The sequence below is a fragment of the Monodon monoceros genome, unplaced genomic scaffold, assembly GCF_005190385.1.
Source record: "Monodon monoceros isolate NGI ecotype Baffin Bay Population unplaced genomic scaffold, NGI_Narwhal_1 Super_Scaffold_21, whole genome shotgun sequence".
Classification (NCBI taxonomy): Eukaryota; Metazoa; Chordata; class Mammalia; order Artiodactyla; family Monodontidae; genus Monodon; species Monodon monoceros.
The window spans coordinates 74,034,378-74,058,057 of NW_021703778.1; the positions used below are offsets into that span (position 1 = coordinate 74,034,378).

Here is a 23,680-nt window from a genome sequence, read left to right on the forward strand (position 1 = left end):
ACTGATTATTGGTCAGTGTGAAATGGGGTTGTTTATATATAGGTCACCAGTTACAAAGGAAGATATTAAACAGACAAATGGGCAAATGGAAGAAATAAATTATCATTTTTGTAAGGCTTTTTTCAAAACCTAGCAATAAACCCTCAAAGAAATCTTTATTTGATAATAGTAGACTCATAGTGGAGTTCTATATCCTATGACTCACATTCTTGCAAGTGAGTAAGTTCTCTACATCCCAGAACTATTGGCAGGACCACCAAAAGTGACATGGTTGAGGCTGGGAACAGACGGTGGAAGAAAGTAGACTCAAAAGTTAGGGTGGGTTACGTTTTCATAGAAAGGACAGGAAAAGAAAACAGGGCAAATTATTAAACCACCAACATTTTACCCAAATACTTGACTTTAAAAATTCTACATAGTTAACTGTATTCTGTGTATATAACTAAAGACAGCTCAAAGAACAAACATGAGGCATACATAGTACCCTGAGATAAGGTGACTTTTTTTTTTTTTTCACTTGTTCCATGCGAAAAAGATTCGGAGAATAATCTCTCTCTACATATCATAATGTGTACTTAAAATCTGAGGAAGGCTCCCATTTCCCCCGTGATTCCATGTCCTGCATCTTACCATTGATCTACGAATCAGTGACAGCCTGGTCTTTGCCTTATTCTCAGCAAATTCCAGGCTACTGATGTCTTTGAGACGAGCCTTATATTTATTCATTTGTTCCACAACAATCAGCTCCACACAGCTGAAACAGGAAAAGAGAAAACTGTTAAGTGCTGAAGTCAATCAAATAAATTGTAGCACCCACAGACTATTTTTCAGCTAAGTGTGGTAGATAGTTGGAGGATAAAAGAAAAATCAACATCCCTTATTTTATGAGCTCAGAGACAGGGTTTATAATGGTGGTTCACAACTTTGGCTGCACTTTAGTATCCATCTGAGGAGCAGCTGTAAGTCCCAATGCCTAGGCCACACCCCCGACCAATTAAATCACTCTCTGGGAATGGGACACAAACACTAGGCTTTTTGGGGGAAAGCTCCTTTTGCAGAAAAGTTTAAGAATCACCACTCTAGAAAGAAATCAGAGGTCCATGAAAAAAGGGCAAGGTGAAATACAGGAATATTGAAGTATTAAGACCAAAGGGATTCGGAGCCATAAGACTACAGTTAGACTAGATTAGAGGAAAACAAAGTATATGTACTTTGGTAAAATGGTATTTTAAAATACATTTGGAAACTATAATCATTCCTAAAGAAAAGCCAAATTTAAAAAATAAGGCCCTTCAAAACAAATGATGCTTAGGTGAATAGAACCTAAAGGAATTTTTCATCTTCAGCATAAAAAAGCCCAGTGGCACCTAGCAATCTTATTAAAAACATATGAACTTAAAAAAAAAAAAATCATTTGCTAGGGGAACTCCCTGGTGGTCCAGTGGTTAGGACTCCGCACTTCCACTGCAGGGGGCCCGGGTTCGATCCCTGGTCGGGGAACTAAGATCCCTGCAAGACACGCAGCATGGTCAAAAAAAAGAAAAAGGAAAAAAAAAGAAATCATCCACTATGTTTGATATCTGGATAAAGTGACTACACTGACTCAGAAGTCCCTGGGGTCTTGCAGAGGTGATGGTGACTGGCCTTACGTGGTAGTCTTACTGATGTCCTGCACACTTTGTAGTGGGTCGATGGTGTCAGGGCAGCGGAGAATGCAGGGTGCAAATACAATGGCCAAAGCATTAGCAGACATTCGATTAGTGTCTTCCTGTAGAGCAATCCTAAGAAACAAAAAAACCAAGTGAAACTAGGATGAAAAAGGAAAATTGCAGGGAGGTAGGCAGAAGAGATGAGAGAAAGAAGATCAATGACATCAACTGCACAGTACTGGAAAGATGTTCCTATCAGTTGAAGGAAGATACTGTAGACTTTTCCCAAATCTGTTCCTTTGCCTCTGGAAAGTGTACTTTTACTCTGTTCCTTGAAGCAATTCAGGCAAGCAGATAGCTGATCAAGGAAAAATTTGTGACTCACTGCCCCAGGTCACCGTTACTAGATGATACATGTCTACAGAATGTAGACACTTTAAGGCATTTTCAAACAGTCATATAAGATATTTATCCAAAGAAAAAGATGGCTTTCTTCCCAACTATTGCTAATATTTACAATCAGAGGAAGAGAGACTACCCCTGAATTGTCTTTTGTCAGTCAATTCCTGAGCTCCGTCTGAACCCTCCTCCTATGAATTAGGTTATGTCAACAGACACACAGCCTTTCTAGCTCGGGAGTTAGGTAACAGGCTAGGCTACATAGTGCCACCATGAGACTGAGGTGTTACATGGCTCAAACAGGGCAGAGAAGCACCTGCCATGCAATCTAACTCAGCTGAGGATTTCTGCTCCAAGGAATCATAACCACCTGTTTGAGGCATTGACTTTATCAACAGGAAAAAAAAAGATCTGTCAGTTTTTCATACGAAGGAGCTCTTCATTTATTTAAAAGAATCCAATAGAAACTGTTACGTGTTCCTTTGTTTCTTGAAGTTACCTGACTAGATGAAAGATGAGGCGTTCCAGTGTATTGAGATGAGTTCGGGAGAGCTGGTCAATCACAGAGTATACACCACGGATTGTCTCCTTCCTCTCCTGAAGGCCTGAAAGCAGTAAGAGCAGCAAATAAGAATGAATATCCTCTCTTATACACTACATATTCCTTCTAGACAGATACTAGGTAGCAAGGGAGGCTGGCTCTAGGGTTGATTTTTAGGAGTTTTAGCTATACCTGTATAGCAGAAGAACAACTCACAGTTACCACTAATCTCCCTTTGCTTGAGTTCTATACTCTCTAAGCAGTCTCATGAGTTTTAATCTATGGCCCAGTAATTTTTGATTACAGCAAGGGGCAAGAGATGCCCTAGTTTTTCAGGCATTTTGTGGCAAACCAATTCCCCATTAAAATTAATCAACTGTTAGATAAGTTATAAATCAGTCTTACGGGAATTGAGGAGTCAGGCCTCAGGGCCTAAACACTTGTAGGTAGGCCTTAATCAATATCCTACACATCTGTAGCACTGAAAAACTAAACCAACATGTTAGGCATGGCTTAAAATAGATAGCCAACCTTACACTGAGTTCTTGCCTAGATTCACAATTTAAATGAATATAAATCTCCTATTTAATTTTTAAATTTGTTTATAACCTTAGTCTTTCAATCTCTTTGTAAGAAGCAACTAGGTGACCTGCTCAGAAAGTTTTTAGGACACTGACCTTTTAATGAGTGTCTAAAAAAGTTAACATCTGAATAGGTGAGAGTTCACTGGCAGTTTTGTACTGACTGTATCACTTTTGGATCTATATGAACTAAACCAACTGAGAGGATGGCTAAATAATCTAATATGAAGATGGCATTCCTTTCCCAAGTGCAGGCCTTCCCTGAACCCAGGAAGCCTGTGCTTACCCATAGCTCGAAGAAATTCCTCATAGAGTTCAAAGGTCATGAGTGGATTGGGCAAATCACGAAGCCATTGTTTGAATACACTTGCAATGACGTGTATGTTATAGTCATCTAGGTTTACATTCTCAGCATCTATTCAGAGACAAGAGTTAGATAAGAAAGCCAAAACATGCAGAGAGTCAAATAATTCACTTTAGAAACTATCATGACGGAAAAATGCCTTCATGTTCTTAATCAGACTATCTTCTACAATCTAATTCCATGCTTTGGAACAGTGCTCCTACTGTGGTAAAGGAACAGTTGTTGTTTGTTGGTTGTTTTTCAAATGTCGCGGACTGATAGATGCGTAAAATAAAAGATCACAAGTTTTCATGTCAAGGCACTGTTAAATTGCTATAAATGTTTCTAAATTCTTTTTCTCAATTTCTGTACTTCTCTTGTGGATTGGTCTGTGAACGATACTTCTAGTAGTGATGCTTCAGATGACAAACATAAAAAAGGCCCAAAGCACAGTTTCTAAAAGTCAAACTGATTTTAAGTCATTCTCAGAGATGAAATGACAGTGATAATTAAGCTTAGGAAACATAAAGAAAATCTTTACTCTGCTTCACTTATAAACTCCCTAGGGTTATACATGAGATGATTGGGATGATATAGGATGAATGATGCCTGTGCGTAGATTCTTGGTGACACAGGGACAAACTTTGCACCTATATGTGATTCAAAAAGATCTATTCCTGGGAATTCCCTGGTTGTCCAGTGGTTAGAACTCCATGCTTTCACTGCCGAGGGCCCAGGCTCAATACCTGGACGGGGAACTAAGATCCCACAAGCCGTGCAGTGTGACAAAAGAAAAAAAAAAATCTATTCCTTTCTAATAGTGGTGAAGAGTAGAAGTTGAACATAAAGCCAAAGTCAAACTTCTGCATACATTCCAGGACTGAGGCTAGAGCTCTACACAGATACATGTTCAGTTCACTACTTATCCATTTAAATAACTATGTCATCAATGTAGGAAGGCAAGAATATGCATCAGAAAGAGCACCACTTGGAGTCAGAATAACAGAGACTAACAGGCAATAGTTTAGATTATGGGTTAAATGCCAGCTTTGTCACTTATTGGTGGTGAGTCTTTGGGCAAGATCCTCTGTAAGCCTCAGTTTCTTCATCTGTAAACAGGGATAATAATCACTGTTTGGGAAGATTAGTACAAAGATCTGTTGTGAAAATTAATACAAAAACATCAGCACAGTGCCCTGCATCTCATCAACAGCTCATTATTCAATTTCCCTGAACCTAAATTTTCTTCTTTGTAAATTAAAGACATGATCTTACCAGACTGTTAAAAAAAGATTAAATGAGATCTGTCTGAAGTACCTAATAATGCCTATACAAATGATATGCAATGTATGTTTGCTGAACTGACCACATAAAAACAAAGACTCTTTTGAAAGCTACAAATGATAAAACAAGCACCACAGAAAAGACTGCACTCTTCTGGCTGCAAGAAAATGATCAACATGTAATGAAAACTAAGAGCGTAAGATGACCTATTTAAATAAAATTATTTGGTCTTGATTTAGAGGGCACTATCTTACCTGTATCTAGACCTTGTCGAAGCTCCTTGATTTTATTAGTTGAACCAGACTTTCGGTAAATACCTTCTGTGTATAATCCATGCATTTCAATGTAGTTTATGAGTTTTTCCACCACCAAAGGAACAGTTCGGTCTTCACTGGTCAAACGGGATAATTCAACCCCAAACTGTCGAGATGATAGCTCTGGATCATACTAAATGGAAAATAATTTTTGTTTCCAAATACATTCAAACATTGTTAAATATGTTTATCCAATTCTTTAAGAGTAACTACTTTTTATTTTCCTCAAGTTTTACAAGCATAGTTATGAAAGCTGGGAGGAAAGGGAATTATGATAAATGCTGAGAGTATAAATATATGAGCTGTTAGTTATAATCCTCTTCCACTAGGAATCCTCCCGACCCCTGCCAAATAATGGGGCAGAATGGAGGCAGTGGCAACAGATTACTGTTTCCCTTTCTATTAAAAAAATCTCTTCATGTAAAGATGGGATGTGGGCAAAGGAGAAAGGGGATAGACTTTGTATGTTAAACATTCACCAAGTACCATTTGAAAATCTGTTGATTTAAAATTAATTAGTTGTCACTAATTTCTGAAGCATAAGAACGCTTCGGTGTTTATGTAAACTTAAGGGAAGTTTAACTGACTATTGATGTCATAGCTAAAGGCAGAGGCATATATTGTCACTATATGAATTAGGTTATTTCATATTTGCAACTAGATTATAGCTGGGAATAGGAATATCACCTTTCTATCTCAGAGGGTTATTGTAAAAATTAAGTTACAGGTGAACATACAAAGCACAGTATCTGGTATATGGCAAATGCTTAATAAATTGTTAAAAGAAATAAAATAATGTTTGCTGCAATAATTAAAACAAAATAACTTTAGCCAATCTTCTTCCTATTACTATGACACACACACGCACATGTATAGTCTATTTATTTAAATGTTATGGCTATCCCTAGGGCACTGGGAATGTTAATAGTAAGACTTGTGAAAGCAAAAAAATAAAATTCTTGAAGGTATTAAACAAAAACTTCAAAAGTTTTATTTGAAACCAACTAATCTAAAGCAAACATGCTAAAAATTTCTATTTCTTGAAATTAAGGGAAAAATTAATTTTACTATTCTCAACTGAGAAAAAGTGAACTCTGAGTTCTTATTGTAAAATCAATATATGTTTTTAGTTATTTTCTTTTTTTCTTCTGCGGGAAGGGGTGGCAGGGTGTCTTTAGTTATTTTCTGTCCGAAGTAATTTCCTTGTATATTTTAAATAAAGTTTTATTGAAATATGACACATATATTAAAAAGTATATAAATCATTAAGTGTACAGCTTGACAGACTTAGACAAAATGAATGCACACTTCTTACCAGAACCCAAATCAAGAAATAGAATATAACCAGCAGTTATCTCCCTCTCAAGACCCTCCCAACTACTATGCATTTCACCTTTCACAAATAACCAGTATCTGTATTTCTATCACTACAAATTAGTCCTAACTGCTTTTGAACATTACATTAATGGTAACATATAATATGCATTCCATGAGTTAAGTTCCATTTATTCTTGAACTTTATTTATTTTTGAATAATACAGTATGTATTCTTGTTTCTGGCTTCTTTCACTCAACATTATGTTTGTGAGTACCAACAGTTTAATCTCACTGCCATATTGTATTCCATTATACAAATATACCACAATTTATTTACTCATTCTACTGTTGATGGACATTCAGATTTCTTTCAGTTTGGGGATATTTCAAATAGTGCTGATATAAATGTTCTTTTGTCTTTTGGCACAGATATCTATGTATACATGTTGGGTATATATCTTAGAGTGGCACTGCTAAGTCATGAGAAATGCTTATGTTCAGGTTTGATAGGTACTGCCAAAAAATTTCAAGAGCTGTTAGGTTAACTCAAACTCCTACCAGTAATGTATGAAAGTTCCAATTGCTTTATATCCTTGTTAAGATGTTTTTCATTTTAGCTATTCTAGTGGGTATATACCTCACTATGATTGCAATTTGCATTTCCCTGATGATTAGTGAAGTTGGTCACCTTTTCATATGTTTATTGGTCATTTGGAAATCCTCTCTTGTGAGATGCTTGCTTAAATTATGTGCTCATTTTTCCACAGAGTTGACCATCTCTTTCTTACTGACTTGTAGATGCTTTTTAGATATTGTAGATCCAAGCTGCAAATATCTTCTTACACTCTGTGATTGATTTTTTTTTCTTTGAATAGTGAGTGTCTTTTGAAATTTATCTAGAACTTTTTTGTATTTATTGAGATGACCATATTTTTTTCTTTATTAGTTCAATATGGTGAATTACATCAACTGATTTTTGAATGATTTTTTCAAAAAAACTGATTTTTTCCATAAACCAACTTTGCATTTATGGATTAAAAACCAACTTTATCGGGCTTCCCTGGTGGCGCAGTGGTTGAGAGTCCACTTGCCGATGCAGGGGACACGGGTTCGTGCCCCGGTCCGGGAAGATCCCACATGCCGCGGAGTGGCTGAGCCCGTGAGCCATGGCCGCTGAGCCTGCGCGTCCGGAGCCTGTGCTCCGCAACGGGAGAGGCCACGACAGTGAGAGGCCCACGTACCGCAAAAAAAAAACCCAAAAAAACAAAAAAAACCCAACTTTATCATGAAGTCTTTTTTTTTTCATCTGTCATTAGCACAGATTCAATGTACTAACATTTTGGTTAAGGCTTTTACATCTAAGCTTATGATACAGCCTGAACTGAAATTTTCCTTTATCCGTTTCATGATTGACTTCAAGGTTTCACTATCTTCATTCGTCAATTTGGGAAAAAAGTACTGAAGTATTTACTCTTTACCATTCTCTGGCAGAGTCTGTAAAAGACTGGTGTTGTTTCTTCCTTAAACACTGGGAAATATTCAACGGCAAAACCATCTGGGCCTGAAGATGTCTTTGTGAGAAGCTTTTTCAATTACAGATTCTATTTTAATAGGTATAACTCTTTATATTTTCTATTTTTCCTTGACTTAGTTTAACTTAGTTGTGTTTTTGTGGGAATTTGCCCAATTAATCTAAAATGTCAAATTTATTAGCATCAAGGTGTCCATAATAGCCTTTCATTTTCCTTTTAATGTTTGCAGTATCTGCGGTGTATGTTTTTCTTCTTGTGAATGATTTGGTTTTTTAAAAATTCTCCTTATTGATCACTCTTGCTAAGAGTTTATGCATTGTCTTTTCAAAGAACTAAAATTTAGCTTTGTAGCTTTTTATCTTTTGTATAAATGTTTTTCATTTCATTTATTTAACTTTATTATCTTCTTTCTATTGCCTTTGGGTTTAATTTGCTGGGTTTTCTTTTCCTACCTTCGACAGATGGAAGTTTACATAATTTCTATCCTTGTATCCTTTCTAATGTGTATTATGATGTATTGTACATTAATATATTATTAATGTATATTAATAAATACTTAAAGCTATAAATATTCCTCTAATCACAAATTTAGCTATACCCACACTTTCGTTGTGTCATACTTTCCTCATCACTTCGTTCAAAATATTTTTCCATTTTCATTTGAGGATTGTCTAGTTATCTTTATGTTGATTTATAGCTTAATTTTATTCTGGTCAAAGAATATACTCTCAAAATATTCAATCCTCTGAAATCTATAGGGACTTGTTTAATGGCCCAACATATGATCAATTTTGTCAAATGTTCCATGTGCAGTTGAAAAGACTGTGTATTCAGGCAGTTGTAAGATGCAGGGTTCAATACTAAGATTTTTTTTTTTTTTTTGCAGTACGCGGGCCTCTCACTGTTGTGGCCTCTCCCATTGCGGAGCACAGGCTCCGGATGCGCAGGCTCAGTGGCCATGGCTCACGGGCCCAGCCGCTCCGCGGCATGTGGGATCTTCCCGGACCGGGGCACGAACTCGTGTCCCCTGCAACGGCAGGTAGACTCTCAACCACTGCGCCACCGGGGAAGCCCCAAGTAGATAAGATTTTTAAGTGTGTTTTTTAAATCAGTTGCATCCTTACTGAATTTTTGTCTTCCAGGTATTGAAGCTATAGTAATAGACTCTTCTAAAGTTAGAATTTTTATAGCTCCCTAATGGCTTGACCATTTCATCATTATGAAACACCTTTACCTGAAGTAGTGTTTGTCATCCTAAAGTACATTTTAGTATTATTACAGCTACACCACTTTTCTATTGGTTAGTCTCTGCATGCTATATCTATCTATCCTTTTGCTTTCAACCTTCTGTATTTTTTTTAAACATATTTAAGTATGTTTCTTGTAAATAGCATATCATTGAGATTTTTCAGTTGGTTTTATTGTAGTCTTTTAAAAAAATTATTTATTTATTCTGGCTGCGCCAGGTCTTAGTTGCAGCACATGGGATCTTTGTTGCGGAATGAGGGATCTTTAGTTGTGCCATGCAGACTTCTTAGTTGTGGCATATGGACTCTTAGTTGCGGCATGTGGGCTTCTTAGTTGTGGCATGCGGACTTCTTAGCTGCGGCATGCATGTGGGATCTAGTTCCCTGACCAGGGATCGAACCCAGGCCCCCTGCATTGGGAGCACAGAGTGTTACCCACTGGACATCCAGGGAAGTCCCTATCCTAGTCTCTTTTTGTTTTTAATATATATATTTTTTGGCTGCATCAGGTCATTGAGGCATGGGGGATCTTACGCTGCAGCATGCGGTCTCTTCGTTGCGGAGCTTGGGTTTCTCTCTAGTTGTGGTGTGTGGGTTTTCTCTCTCTAGTTGTGACGTGTGGGCTTAGTTGCCCTGCAGCATGTGGGAACTTAGCTCCCTGACCAGGGATCGAACCTGTGTCCCCTGCATTGGAAGGCGGATTCTTTACCACTGGACCACCAGGGAAGTCCCTAACCTAGTCTTTTAATTGGAAGTATTTGGTCTATTAACATTTAATGTAATCACCAATATATTTGGACTTATATCTATCAATCCACTATTTATTTTCTTTGACCTGATTTATGATTCTGTTTCTCTCATTTCTCATCTTCTCTTAGATTAATCAAGTATTTTTTGTTTTTCCATTTTCCCACCTTTATTAGCTTTTTAGCTATTATATTCATTTGCTATTCTTTTAGTGGCTACTTTAAAGACTACAACAAATACTTATAACATATTTAAGTCAAATATATTTATTTTTGGCTGCGATGGGTCTTCGTTGCTGTGCGCGGGCTTTCTCTAGTTGTGACGAGCGGGGGCTACTCTTCCCTTGTGGTGCGCAGGCTTCTCATTGCAGTGGCTTCTCTTGTTGTGAAGCACGGGCTCTAGGCGTGCAGGCTTCAGTAGTTGTGGCACGCGGGCTCAGTAGTTGTGGCTCATGGGCTCTAGAGCACAGGCTCAGTAGTTGTGGCACACGGGCTTAGTTGCTCTGCGGCATGTGGGATCTTCCTGGACCAGGGCTGGAACCTGTGTCCCCTGCACTGGTAGGTGGATTCTTAACCACTGTACCACCACTTCTCAGATAATCCAGGGAACTTGGAATAGTTTAACTTCATTTTCCCAACCACCTTGGTGGTGGTGTTGTCACATAATTTAATTCTCTTTATATTTTAAGCCACAAGACATTATTATTGTTTTTAGTCAATATTCATTTATATTTACACATATTATTTACTCTTTCCATAGCTCTTCATTCCTTCCTGTACTTCTGTTTCTATCTGAGATCATTTTCCTTCTGCCTGGAGAATCTTTAGTATTTCTTTTATTGCAGGTCTGCTGATGACAAATTCTGAGTTTTTGTCTGGAGTGTTTTCACGTCATTTTCACTTTGGAAGGCTACTGTCACCAAGTACAGAATTCTGAGTTAGCTTTATTTTCTTAAAACACTTAAAATATGCCAAGCCACTGTCTTTTTGGCTTCCATCATTTCTACTGATAAGTCAGTTGTCAGTCTTTTCACTGCTCCTTTAGCAGCGGTTATTTTTTTCCCTCCTCTGAATGCTTTTAAAAAATTTTCCTTTTCTTCCATTTGGAGGACTATTCATCTAGTATGATTGTCTTTGCATTTATCCCACTTTAGGTTGAAAGTGGTTGACGTGTTGACCATTAGCTCTTAAAATGCTGCTTCTCCCTTGTTCTCTTTTCTTCCTGGGCTCCAACTGCACACATTTAAGAAACTTCCATCCTTTTCCATATGTCTCTATGTTTATTTCTGTATTTCCCCATTCTTTTTACTCTCCATGCTTGGATGTCTCTACTTATCTATTTTTCAGCTCACCAATCTTCTCTTCTCCTATGGCCAATACACTGTTAAACCTATCTTTTGAGTTTACAATTTCAATTGCATTTGTTATTTTTATAATTTCCATTTGGCTCTTTTTTATATATATATTTCAATTTTATGATAAAAAAGACATTTTAAATCTTTTTTTTTTTTTTTTTTCCGGTACGCGGGCCTCTCACTGTTGTGGCCTCTCCCATTGCGGAGCACAGGCTCCGGATGCGCAGGCTCAGCGGCCATGGCTCATGGGCCCAGCCGCTCCGCTGCATGTGGGATCTTCCCGGACTGGGGCACGAACCCGTGTCCCCTGCATCAGCAGGCGGACTCTCAACCACTGCACCACCAGGGAAGCCCCATTTTAAATCTTTTTATCGAGCATCTAAACATATTAATTAAAAATTTTTTAAGTACATGTCTGAATTCAGTAATGGGTCATCTATGAGTCTACAGATACTGTTTATTTCTTAGTCTCATTTCTTAATGTCTAATTTCATATATGAACAAATTGTAAAGGCTCTCAACAACGTTATCTCTCTTTAGAGAGAATTCATGCTATTCTCTGTAGGTGGGTAGCTAGAAAAAGGAAGAGATCATCTTAATCCAATCAAGGACTGCCTTGCAGTTTTTATAAAACTTAGTTGATCAATGCTATCAATGCTTCATCCTCCTTCCTGGGGTATACCTCTTCACAGGTCTCACTGAAGAGTCTAGAGTATTGACTAGGGTCCTTTTTCAAAGGTGGGTCATCCAAGTCCAATTTTTCTCTCTTTGACACTGTGAGACTGCAAAATACTCTTAATTTGCTTTTCTGTTTAGCTTCTTAGCCTCTTGCCCTGTGCAGCTTAAGAATTCAGAAAACGCCTTGAGGGAAAAACCTCTGAGTTTCAGGCTCACTTCTCTATATGTTTGGATCATGGTCCCTCAAGTCCTGGCAATCCCAAACTCCAACTTTTGTCTCTATAACTCTATCAGATTTCTAAGAGCACTGATGGCCTCTCTGACTCTTAAGTGTGGCCCTCTGCCCAGAATCTTGGTTTCCCGCCCTACAACAAAAATTGACAAACTCCCAGTAGGAGAGAAACATCTCATAGATATAGATTCACCGATCTGTAATTCTCTTCTCTGTAGGATCTAGGCCCCTAAATTCAATTTGCCTGGGCAGCTTTCTAATGCTAGGCAACAGACTTTTTTCAGCTGTTCTCAGCATGAATATTAGTCTGCCAGAAGCTACTTCGTCTTAGCTGGAAGCAGATGGCCCACCTTGGTTGTATTTTAAGCCCTTTGTCAAATTTCTCTTTGTACTTTGCCATGTTTGTCTACTGATTTGGAACAGATGCAAACTATATACAAGGGCTGTAAACATGCACACACATTTTATTATAGTTCAGATTTGCATAGTATTGTTAAAATTATATGTGACTAATAAATAAGAAAATGTGATTATACACCAATAAAAGCCTGAAATATTTCCAAAACTGTTGCTTCATTGAAGCATAAAGGTAGCAGGGTACATGTTCAGTATCTTTTAGATCTGTCTGTGTATCCAAGTAGAAATATGTAAAACACCAACTATCTGGTGAATTTTACTGTTCATGTTAAAATCTTTAATTGTAGCCTACCACTTTCAAGACAATTTCTAGAAACACTTATGAGTGTTTAAAGAAGTAGGAAACCTTTAAAAGAAGTGGTTTAATAAGTTGTCGGTTGTGAAATCAGTTTAGTGGTTCCCATGTAGTAAAGGTAAATATAGTTCCAGGAAAATCGATTCAGTTATATATACACATCCCTCTATATGTGTATGCTGGATTATGATATAAAATGTATTTCTTACTGTGATTTGTGGCCAAAAAGTTTGAAAACTGCTACTCTATAAAATCATCAGAGGCCTTGATTTCTTTCTACAAGGCACGAAAAACCAACAGACCTGTTATTTATTACTCATAGATGATAACTTCTTACCTTTTTAGAGCACTTGGCTATGGTTTTCAGACAGCACCTCTTATGACAAGCATACTTGCATACTGAAAAATAGGTTAAGAATGTAGCATTTTCAGAAGTCTGTACATCAGTGACAAGAATTTAATAAGTTTACTGCTTTATTCTGAGCATAAATTTTTTCCTTTAAAGCTGAGACTGCTATAGTATCACATACATATACTTTGTAAGGTATTAGAATGAAAAATTGTCTTAATTCATTCAATTCAGAAAAATGAAGTTGAAAAACATACCTAAAATTTCTAACCACTGTCTATGAAAAAGCTTTTTATTCTTTCAAGATTGCCCACCCCTCCTCCCTTGTCCCCACCATATTCCAGCAGAATATGTATCTCTGTGGTCTGATTCACAAACTAGTGCTCGTGTTCCCCTCTTAAATTTGTTCTACGATCTGCTAAAATGAAAGAGATACCTATTAAGAATCATTCCAATGGGTAAGAAAAGCATTACTGTCAAAGACCTTTACTAAAATAAAAACAAATTTGGTAGCATACTAAGATATAAGAAAGGCCTTATTTACTACCCTAGAAGGTCCAGAATAGAGCTCTGAGGAACCAGAACATAAAGAATATCAGTAGTGATTGGGAAGATGAGATAAGGAAGAAGTTAAGAGCAGAAATAATTTCTCGGAGCAGGAGATAACAGGGTGGCTTGGCAGCAGTAGGTGCAAAGGGCACGCTGAGAGGAGAATATGGAGAAACTACTTGGCCTACATCATTTTGGTACACCAGCTTTGGCTCCTGCACATCAACACCTGAATATCCTTCTTGAGTTTCTAAAGCATGACTTGAGGGGTTTTCAAAGCCAAGATCAAGGAGGGGAGACCATACCATTGTACTGGTGAAATCACCAGTATAAGCACAAAAAAAGTTAGTTAATGCTGTTAAGAAATCAAACCAAACCCTCCCAAGTCATTAAAAAAAAAAAGCAGATTCTTTGTATTTTCAGTTTCAGATCACAGAGAAAATCATACCAAACCTACAGGAATCAGACTAACATTAAACAGTCAAGTACATGGCAAACTACTCCCAATTTCACTTTCACTGCAATTTTTTTAGACTACTGATAATAAAACAAAAAGAAAACCACTTTTGAACCATAGAACAAGTGAACATATCCAGCAATATCCAAGTGCTGATTTCACTATGGTGAACATGATTTCCATCCTTGTTGTCATACTGGACACAACCCTTCCTAATATTTCTTTTATTCAGTTCTGGCTCACTAGTAAACAAAGACTCACAAAATTATTAAAAGCACCAGGATAGATGTATGGAATGACAGGAGTAGATGCTAAAGACCCTCTGTAAGCCAGAACCAAGCTGACCCACAAAAAATCTCCACTCACATTCTAGGATTTAAAGGTTCTGATAAAGAATTATAGTAGAAAAAAGTACCTTTCTGGTTATAATCTAAGAATTTGTTCATTAATTCATCCAACCATCTACAGGTCCATCTACCCAATAAATATTTACTAAAACTTACAATGTGCCAGAACTGTTCTGTATACTTCTAGGTATACAGAAGAGACAGATAAGTTTCCTGACCTTACAGAGAACACATTCTAGTGGGACAGACAAACAAGAAAACAAATGAATACTTAACATCATCTTGGGTGGTGATAACTACTATAAAGACTAGATAAGCTGAGTAAAGGGATAGAGAATTGGGGGACAGGGTGGCATTTTAGATAGGAGGGTGGAGACATGAATCAACTGAAGTAGTATGTCATACTAACATCTGAGAGCATTTCAGATGGAGTGAGCTGCAAGTACAGTAACCAAAGAACACCAAAGTATCTTATTTGCCAACAAAGAGTAGGTAAAGGGAACTATAATGAGAAATGAAGTTAAAGAATTAGGGAGTGTGAATTATTCCTTAATGTTAAAGAAGATTTAAGAAAACTCATGGAAACAGAAATATCAAGTGGTTAAAAAATTCCTCAAAGAACTCTCATACTTACATTTGCAAACAGAGGCTCGGTCCATTATCCATATCAAAGAAGAACAGTACTCACAGTATGTAGGGATGCTATACTGGGTGGCTTTAAAGATGTGACCATTGTGCTCTTCTACCTGAAGGAAAAAATATAGCTATCTATGTTAAAGCCAACACAGTAAATGCTGCCCTAACATGTCGGGCAATGGGAAATCCTTCAATTCCCTGTTGTCTTCATTGGGTACTTATTCCAGGAGGAGAATTATGATCTGAGAAATAAAATAAAGGTAAAATATATGATCCCTGCTTTCAAAAAGTGAACAATCTAGTAGAGACAAAACCAACTTATATGAAAATCAGAAAACAATGCTATAAACATTTAAGAGCTGTCTTATGCAACTCTGAATTGGCATGTTAAATTAAAAGCAGTGGTTCTCAAATTTTTATTTTTAATCTCAAGAATCTTTCACACTTCTGAAAATTACTGATGAGCTCAAGATACTTCTACTTATGTGAGTTATGAGTTAGAAATTAAAACTAAAAAAAATTTATCCAATTCACTTAAAATTATCATTAAACATATTCCATGTTAACATAAGTAACATTTTAATGAAAAACAACTGTATCTTTAAAACACACAGGGCTTCCCTGGTGGCGCAGTGGTTGAGAGTCTGCCTGCCAATGCAGGGGATGTGGGTTCGCGCCCCGGTCCGGGAGGATCCCACGTGCCGCAGAGTGGCTGGGCCCGTGAGCCCTGGCCGCTGAGCCTGCGCGTCCGGAGCCTGTGCTCCACAATGGGAGAGGCCACAACAGTGAGAGGCCTGCGTACCGCAAAAATAAATAAATAAATAAATAAATAAAACACACAAAAGAAGTAATGACAAGAGGGGTACTGTTTTACATTTTTGTAAACCTCTTTGATGTCTGGCTTAATAAAGGACAACTGGATTCTCATATCCACTTCTGTATGCAATCTGGTGGCAGTATGCAATTAAGTTTGAAAAATATGAAGAAAATTCAGCTTCATACAGATATGAAATTCGAAAATGGAAAAATAATTTAATTGTCCTTTCAGAAAATGACACAATATTAAAACTCTGCAAATGGTAACTTAAAGGTTAATTGAAATATGGAATCTAAAACCACACCAATCAACTCTTCATATTCTGTAACATTAAAATCCATTGTTCTGGACTTCACTAAAATTTACAACTTTTACTTCAAAGTACCATTAAGAAAATAAAAAGATAAACCACAGACTCAGAGAAAATATTTGCAAATCGTATATCTGATAAAGGACTTCTACCTAGAATACAGGAAGAACTGTATTAATAAGAAGACAACTCAATTTTTTAAATGGGCAAAATATTGAATAGCCAGTTCATCAAAGAAGTATAAATGGCCAAGAGGCACATGAAAAGATGCTCAAATCATTAGTTACCAGAGAAATGCAAATCAGAACCATGATGGGAAACCACTTCATACCCTCTAGAATAGCTATAACTATTAGACAAAACTAACTATTGGTGAGGATGTGGAGAGACTGGAACCCTCAGATATTTCAGGTGGGATTATAAAACGGTACTGTTACCATTTTGGTAACTATATGGTATAGTTCAAATACTGAATCATTATGTTGTACACCTGAAAGTAGTATAATGTTATATGTCAATTATATCTCAATTTTTAAAAGTAAATACATATATACACACATTTACACATACATACATACATTTAGGGGAGTGTTAGTAGTCATTTTTGTCTTAATTAATCAAATAACCAACTAACTAAATGAAAAAGATCTAACTCACAGTTCATCCATCCCACAGCTTTATAATATGACCTTGGCTCTGTGATGTCTCAAATATTTCCAGATATTGACATTTTATCACACAGATATCCTTCTATTTAATGAAACTGTGAATCACACACATGCACATTATTTTCCTCTACTGGAACTCTTAATATTAAGTTAGTTTCATTAAAAAATTACTTTATTCTAAATGGATCAAAAGGTACAAAATAGAATACAATGAAAACCTTTCTTTCACCTCTGAATTCCAACTGTTTAGTTCCTCTTATAGAAATAATCACTGATACCAGTTTCCTGTGCATACTTTCAGATATTGTGTGTGTGTGTGTGTGTGTGTGTGTGTGTGTGTGTGTACAGTTATAAATGTATTTTGGTTTTTTAAAAATATACGAATAGTAGCTTTCTATATAGTGTTTGGCTCTTTGCTCTTTTTAATTAATAAAACATCTTGAAGAATGGTTTCTCTTACTTTAATGCCACTCAGTATTATATTATATAGATGTATTTAATTTATTTAACCATTTCCTTACTGATTTAGGTTGTTTTCAAAACGTTTATTTATTACAAATTCCTCTTCAATAAAGAGCCTGTACATGTCAGTGTGAACAAATTGATATATCCACTGGATAAATTCCTGTATGCGGAATTGCTGCGTCAAAGGTTTTTTGGTTTTGTTTTTAATATTTTTAAGGCTTTTAATACACCATTATTAAAGTACCTTCTCCAAGAAGGTTATGCAAATAACCCCATCTGCAGTATTGAAAAAATCTATATATTTCTTTATCTTTCCAAACTAGGTAACTAATTTAACTTTGCTCATAGATGGACAAAGTAGAAAATCATTGTTGTTTCATTTTAATTTGAATACTATTAAGTATAAACATTTATTCATATATTTATTAACATTTCTTTCTATGGCCTGCACTTATCACAGGCCCTGAAATATAATAGCAGTTGAATTAATGAATTTTCTTTTTTTTTAATGTCATATTTACTCATTTTTATCTCAAGGTATTGTTCTTTTCCTCATTGATATGAAAAAGACTATTCTTATAAGGCTTAAAATGTATAGAAGGCCTAAACACTACCTGTTAAATAACAGGTGCCTTCCTGTTACTCCTCCACCTTCCCTACGCTTTACTTCATACACAATCTCAAAAATCCTCAGTGGTGGGTGACATTACACCTGTTTTATGTAATTCTATTTTACTCCTATTTTATATAATATATACTCCCATTATATACATGAGGACATTGAGACTCAAAGATTAAGTTGTCTAAAGTTTCTCCATTGGTGAACAAAAGTAAGCCAGGCTAAGAGCTTAAATATCCTACTTTAAGGATTCCTTTTCCTTCCATGTAAAGGAAGAAACTCTTTAACAGGTAAGATCATGCTAAAATAGAGTCAGATCATGCTTCTAACACACACAGTGGAAAAGTGACAAGCAATGATCTAAAAAACCTTAGAATTTGGTTTACAAGTGATAGGGGATGATTTATAATCCTGATTTATTAATAAGGTTAACAATAAATATTCTAGGATTAGAATTTACCATTGGCAGGGGTGAATCCAGGTTCTGTAGGCCCTAAAGCTTAACATTTTCAGGGGAAATGGAGGAAGACAGGATGAGCAGGGGAAACAACTTGGGAAGAAAGAGGAGAAGGTGGTGGAGGCAAATGCAACTGAAGCAGAGGGAACAGGGGGAGAGTGGGAAGAAATGAAGCTCAGAGAGGTCAAGGTCAAGATCATGTCGAGTCTTGTAGGCATGGTAAGAACTCTGAGTTTTACACTGAGTAACACGAGAAGTCACTAGAGAGTTCTGAGTAGAGGAGGAACATGACCTGATTTTTGTTTTTAAATGTTCATTATGGCTATTATGTAGAAAACTGTAAGGGGAGAAGAATATAAGAAGGCAGATCAATTATGAGACAACCCATAGTATTACTGGACTACTGTAATAGCAGTGTAGGTGGTGTGAAATGGTCAGATATTAGATGCATTTTGGAGATGGAGTGCTGGCCAGAGTTCTACCTACATTTCCAGCCACCCCCACATAAACATGCAATACTTGAGCCTATTAAAGCTACTGGCTCAACATGTCAGGTTTTTCACTCATGTGTCTCTGGACATACTCTTTCCCTCTGGCTAGATACTGCCTGTCTAAACTACTACTCACTTGATAAGAACTAGCAAAAACATCTTTTCTTCTGTAAAGTATTCCTTCATTCTCTCTTTCTGTATTTCCACAGCACTTTGTACTATCTACTATAATACTTATCACATCTAAAAGTAGTAATTTTTTAAATGCCTGCCTTCACTAGCAGATTATGAGCTCCTCTAGGGCTTAACTCATCCTTGCAATTACAGAGATTATGGTAAAGTATGCAATAGAGACATATAATACAAAAGATAAAAACATGAATAATGGTAAAATATGCTCAAATGCCTTTGGGAATGTCTCTTGAATTAGGACTCACATTTGTAAAATCCTAAATAGTCCTCATCTTCCTCAGAAGGGAGGGAGAGCTCCTTAAAAAACTCCTTCCCTACCCCTACTTCTGAAAAGGGTTCATATTTGTACTTTTCATGAGTAAACATTTCAGTTTTCTACCATTTTAGGAAGCCACCATTAATAACAAGTCAAGCCAAAGAATTCAAGACACATTTGTCATTCTAAATTTTTGTAAAGACGTAAATGATTACCCCCTAGGCATCTGATAAACTTATACTTTAAATATTTCCACAGAAATACTGTTACGATACAGCTCAGATTAGTGGTCTAAAAAATTACTTTTTAGTAACATAAAAAAAATAGATTACAACTTACTAAATCAGTTTCTTTTTTCCTTCTTTTCTTTCTCTCTGTTTTTGGCACCTGGTTGGAAAGAAATACAGAAAATGTGATATAACAAAGACTAACATAATTTCTTACTTCTTTGCAAATGCTGAGATTTTTGCTCAACAGGTAATAAAATAAGCAGCTCTTTATTCCTCAAGAGGAAACGTGCAGTGCTAGTAAGCATATGTGAGAAAAAAAATTTATGTTCAGTAAAACACAGTGCTCATAAAAGCAACAGAATGGAAGGATACTTTAGAAATTATCTTTTTAAACCTCAGTTCTGCCCAGAAGCCACACCATTATTAATTTAAATGATTATTTTATTTAAACATTAATTACCTGATTATTAATTTCAAAGATTGCACTTTGCATATTTTGGCTCTAGAAAACTCTCCATCCTAGAGCTAAATATAAAAAGGTATTGGAGATTGGTTCAAGATGGCAGAGTAGAAGGACGATTGGTTCAAGATGGCAGAGTAGAAGGACGAGCACTCACTCCCTCTTGCGAGAACACCGGAACCAGAACTAACGGCTGAACAATCATCGAGAGGAAGACACTGGAACTCACCAAACAAGATACCCCACATCCAAAGACAAAGGAGAAGCCACAATGACATGGTAGGAGGGGCACAACCACAATAAAATCAAATCCCATAACTGCTGGGTGGATGACTCACAAACTGGAGAACACTTATACCACAGAAGTCCACCCACTGAAGTGAAGGTTCTGAGCCCCACGTCAGGCTTCACAACCTGGGGGTCCGGCAACGGGAGGAGGAACTCCTAGAGAATCAGACTTTGAAGGCTAGTGGGATTTGACTGCAGGATTTCGACAGGACTTGGGGAAACAGAGACTCCACTCTTGGAGGGCACATACAAAGTAGTGTGCGCATGGGGACTCGGGAAGGAGCAGTGACACCAGGGGAGATTGAACCAGACCTACCTGCTAGTGTTGGAGGGGCTCCTGCAGAGGCAGGGGTGGGGGCTGTGGCTCACCGTGGGGACAAGGACACTGGCAGCAGAAGTTCTGGGAAGTACTCCTTGGTGTGAGCCCTCCCAGAGTCTGTCATTAGCCCCACCAAAGAGCCCAGGTAGGCTCCAGTGATGGGTTGCCTCAGGCCAAACAACCAACAGGGAGGGAACCCAGACCCACCCATCAACAGTCAAGTGGATTAAAGTTTTACTGAGCTCTGCCCAACAGAGCAACAGTCAGCTCTACCCACCACCAGTCCCTCCCATCAAGCCTCTTAGATAGCCTCATCCACCAGAGGGGAGACAGCAGAAGCAAGAAGAACTATAACCCTGCAGCCTGTGGGACAAAAACCACATTCACAGAAAGATAGGCAAGATGAAAAGGCAGAGGGCTATGTACCAGATGAAGGAACAAGATAAAACCCCAGAAAAACAACTAAATGAAGTGGAGATGGGCAACCTTCCAGAAAAAGAATTCAGAATAATGATAGTGAAGATGATCCAGGACCTCGGAAAAATAATGGACGCAAAGATCGAGAAGATGCAAGAAATGTTTAACAAATACCTAGAAGAAATAAAGAACAAACAAACAGAGATGAACAATACAATAACTGAAATGAAAACTACACTAGAAGGAATCAATAGCAGAGTAACTGAGGCAGAAGAACAGATAAGTGACCTAGAAGACAGCATAGTGGAATTCACTGCTGTGGAACAGAATAAAGAAAAAAGAATGAAAAGAAATGAAGACAGCCTAAGAGACCTCTGGCACAACATTAAACACAACAACATTCACATTATAGGGGTCCCAGAAGGAGAAGAGAGAGAGAAAGGACCAGAGAAGATATTTGAAGTTATAGTGGAAAACTTCCCTAACATGGGAAAGGAAATAGCCACACAAGTCTAGGAAGCGCAGAGAGTCCCATACCCAAGGAGGAACACTCGGAGACACATAGCAATCAATTTGACAAAAATAAAGACAAAGAAAAATTACTGAAAGCAACAAGGGAAAAACAACAAATAATATACAAGGGATCTCCCATAAGGTTAACAGCTTATTTCTCAGAAGAAGCTCTACAAGCCAGAGGGAGTGGCATGATATATTTAAAGTGATGAAAGGGAAGAACCTACAGCCAAGATTATTCTACCCAGCAAGGATCTCATTCAGATTCGATGGAGAAATCAAACGCTTTACAGACAAGCAAAAACTAAGAGAATTCAGCACCACCAAACCAGCTCTACAGCAAGTGATAAAGAACTTCTCTAAGTGGAAAACACAAGAGAAGAAAAGGACCTACAAAAACAAACCCATAACAATTAAGAAAATGGTCATAGGAACATGCATATCGATAATTACCTTAAACATGAATGGATTACATGCTCCAACCAAAAGACACAGGCTTGCTGAATGGATACAAAAACAAGACCCATGTATATGCTGTCTACAAGAGACCCACTTCTGACCTAGGGACACATACAGGCTGAAAGTGAGGGGATGGAAAAGATATTCCATGCAAGTGGAACTCAAAAGAAAGCTGGAGTAGCAATACTCATATCAGATAAAATACACTTTAAAATAAAGAATGTTACAAGAAACAAGGAAGGACACTACATAATGATCAAGAGATCAATACAAGAAGAAGATATAAAAATTATAAACATATATGCACCCAACACAGTAGCATGTCAATACGTAAGGCAAATGCTAACAGCTATAAAAGAGGAAATCGACAGTAACACAATAATAGTGGGGGACTTTTAACACTTCACTTACACCAATGGACACATCATCCAAACAGAAAATTAATAAGGAAACATAAGCTTTACATGACACAATAGACCAGATAGATTTAATTGATATTTATAGGACATTTTATCCAAAAACAGCAGATTACATTTTCTTCTCAAGTGCACATGGAACATGCTCCAGGCTACATCACATCTTGGGTCACAAATCAAGCCTCAGTAAATTTAAGAAGACTGAAATCATATCAAGTATCTTTTCTGACCACAACACTATGAGATTAGAAATCAATTACAGGGAAAAAAACGTAAAAAACACAAACACATGGAGGCTAAACAACACCTTACTAAATAATCAAGTGATCACTGAAGAAATCAAAGAGGAAATCAAAAAATAACTAGAAACAAATTACAACAAAAACACGATGATTCAAAGCTATGGGATGCAGCAAAAGCAGTTCTAAGAGGGAAGTTTATAGCAATACAATCCTAGTTCAAGAAACAAGAAAAATATCAAATAAACAATCTAACCCTACACCTAAAGGAACTGAGAAAGAAGAACAAACAAAACCCAAAGTTAGTAGAAGGAAAGAAATCATAAAGATCAGAGAAGAAATAAATGAAGTAGAGACAAAGAAAACAATAGCAAAGATCAATAAAACCAAAAGCTGGTTCTTTGAGAAGATAAACAAAATTGATAAACCATTAACCAGACTCATCAAGAAAAAGGGGGAGAGGACTCAAATCAATAAAATTAGAAATGAAAAAGGAGAAGTCACAACCGACACTGCAGAAATACAAAGCATCCTAAGAGACTACTACAAGCAACTCTATGCCAATAAAATGGACAACCTGGAAGAAATGAACAAATTCTTAGAAAGGTATAACCTTCCAAGACTGAACCAGGAAGAAAGAGAAAATATGAACAGACCAATCACAAGTAAGGAAATTGAAACTGTGAGTAAAAATCTTCCAACAAACAAAGTCCAGGACCAGATGGCTTCATAGATGAATTATATCAAACATTTAGAGAAGAGCTAACACCCATCCTTCTCAAACCCTTCCAAAAAA

The 23,680-nt window shown here is 36.9% G+C and overlaps 1 protein-coding gene and 1 non-coding gene across 5 annotated transcripts in view; one reads left to right on the forward strand and one right to left on the reverse strand.

Moving 5' to 3' along the window:
- MYO9A (myosin IXA) overlaps nucleotides 1–23,680 on the reverse strand; it is a 271,921-nt gene that overhangs the window by 30,609 nt on the left and 217,632 nt on the right. For all 4 annotated transcript variants that reach the window (XM_029236422.1, XM_029236423.1, XM_029236420.1 and 1 more), the window contains 8 exons: nucleotides 19,883–19,930; nucleotides 15,267–15,378; nucleotides 13,268–13,329; nucleotides 5,052–5,244; nucleotides 3,457–3,585; nucleotides 2,548–2,653; nucleotides 1,650–1,781; nucleotides 631–754 (listed from right to left, as the gene is read on the reverse strand). In XM_029236422.1, coding sequence (XP_029092255.1) covers nucleotides 631–754; nucleotides 1,650–1,781; nucleotides 2,548–2,653; nucleotides 3,457–3,585; nucleotides 5,052–5,244; nucleotides 13,268–13,329; nucleotides 15,267–15,378; nucleotides 19,883–19,930 — 906 coding nt within the window. The remainder of the gene's footprint in view (nucleotides 1–630; nucleotides 755–1,649; nucleotides 1,782–2,547; nucleotides 2,654–3,456; nucleotides 3,586–5,051; nucleotides 5,245–13,267; nucleotides 13,330–15,266; nucleotides 15,379–19,882; nucleotides 19,931–23,680) is intronic.
- TRNAG-UCC lies at nucleotides 1,428–1,500 on the forward strand. Its single transcript has one exon. It is a non-coding gene; the product is annotated as a tRNA-Gly (tRNA).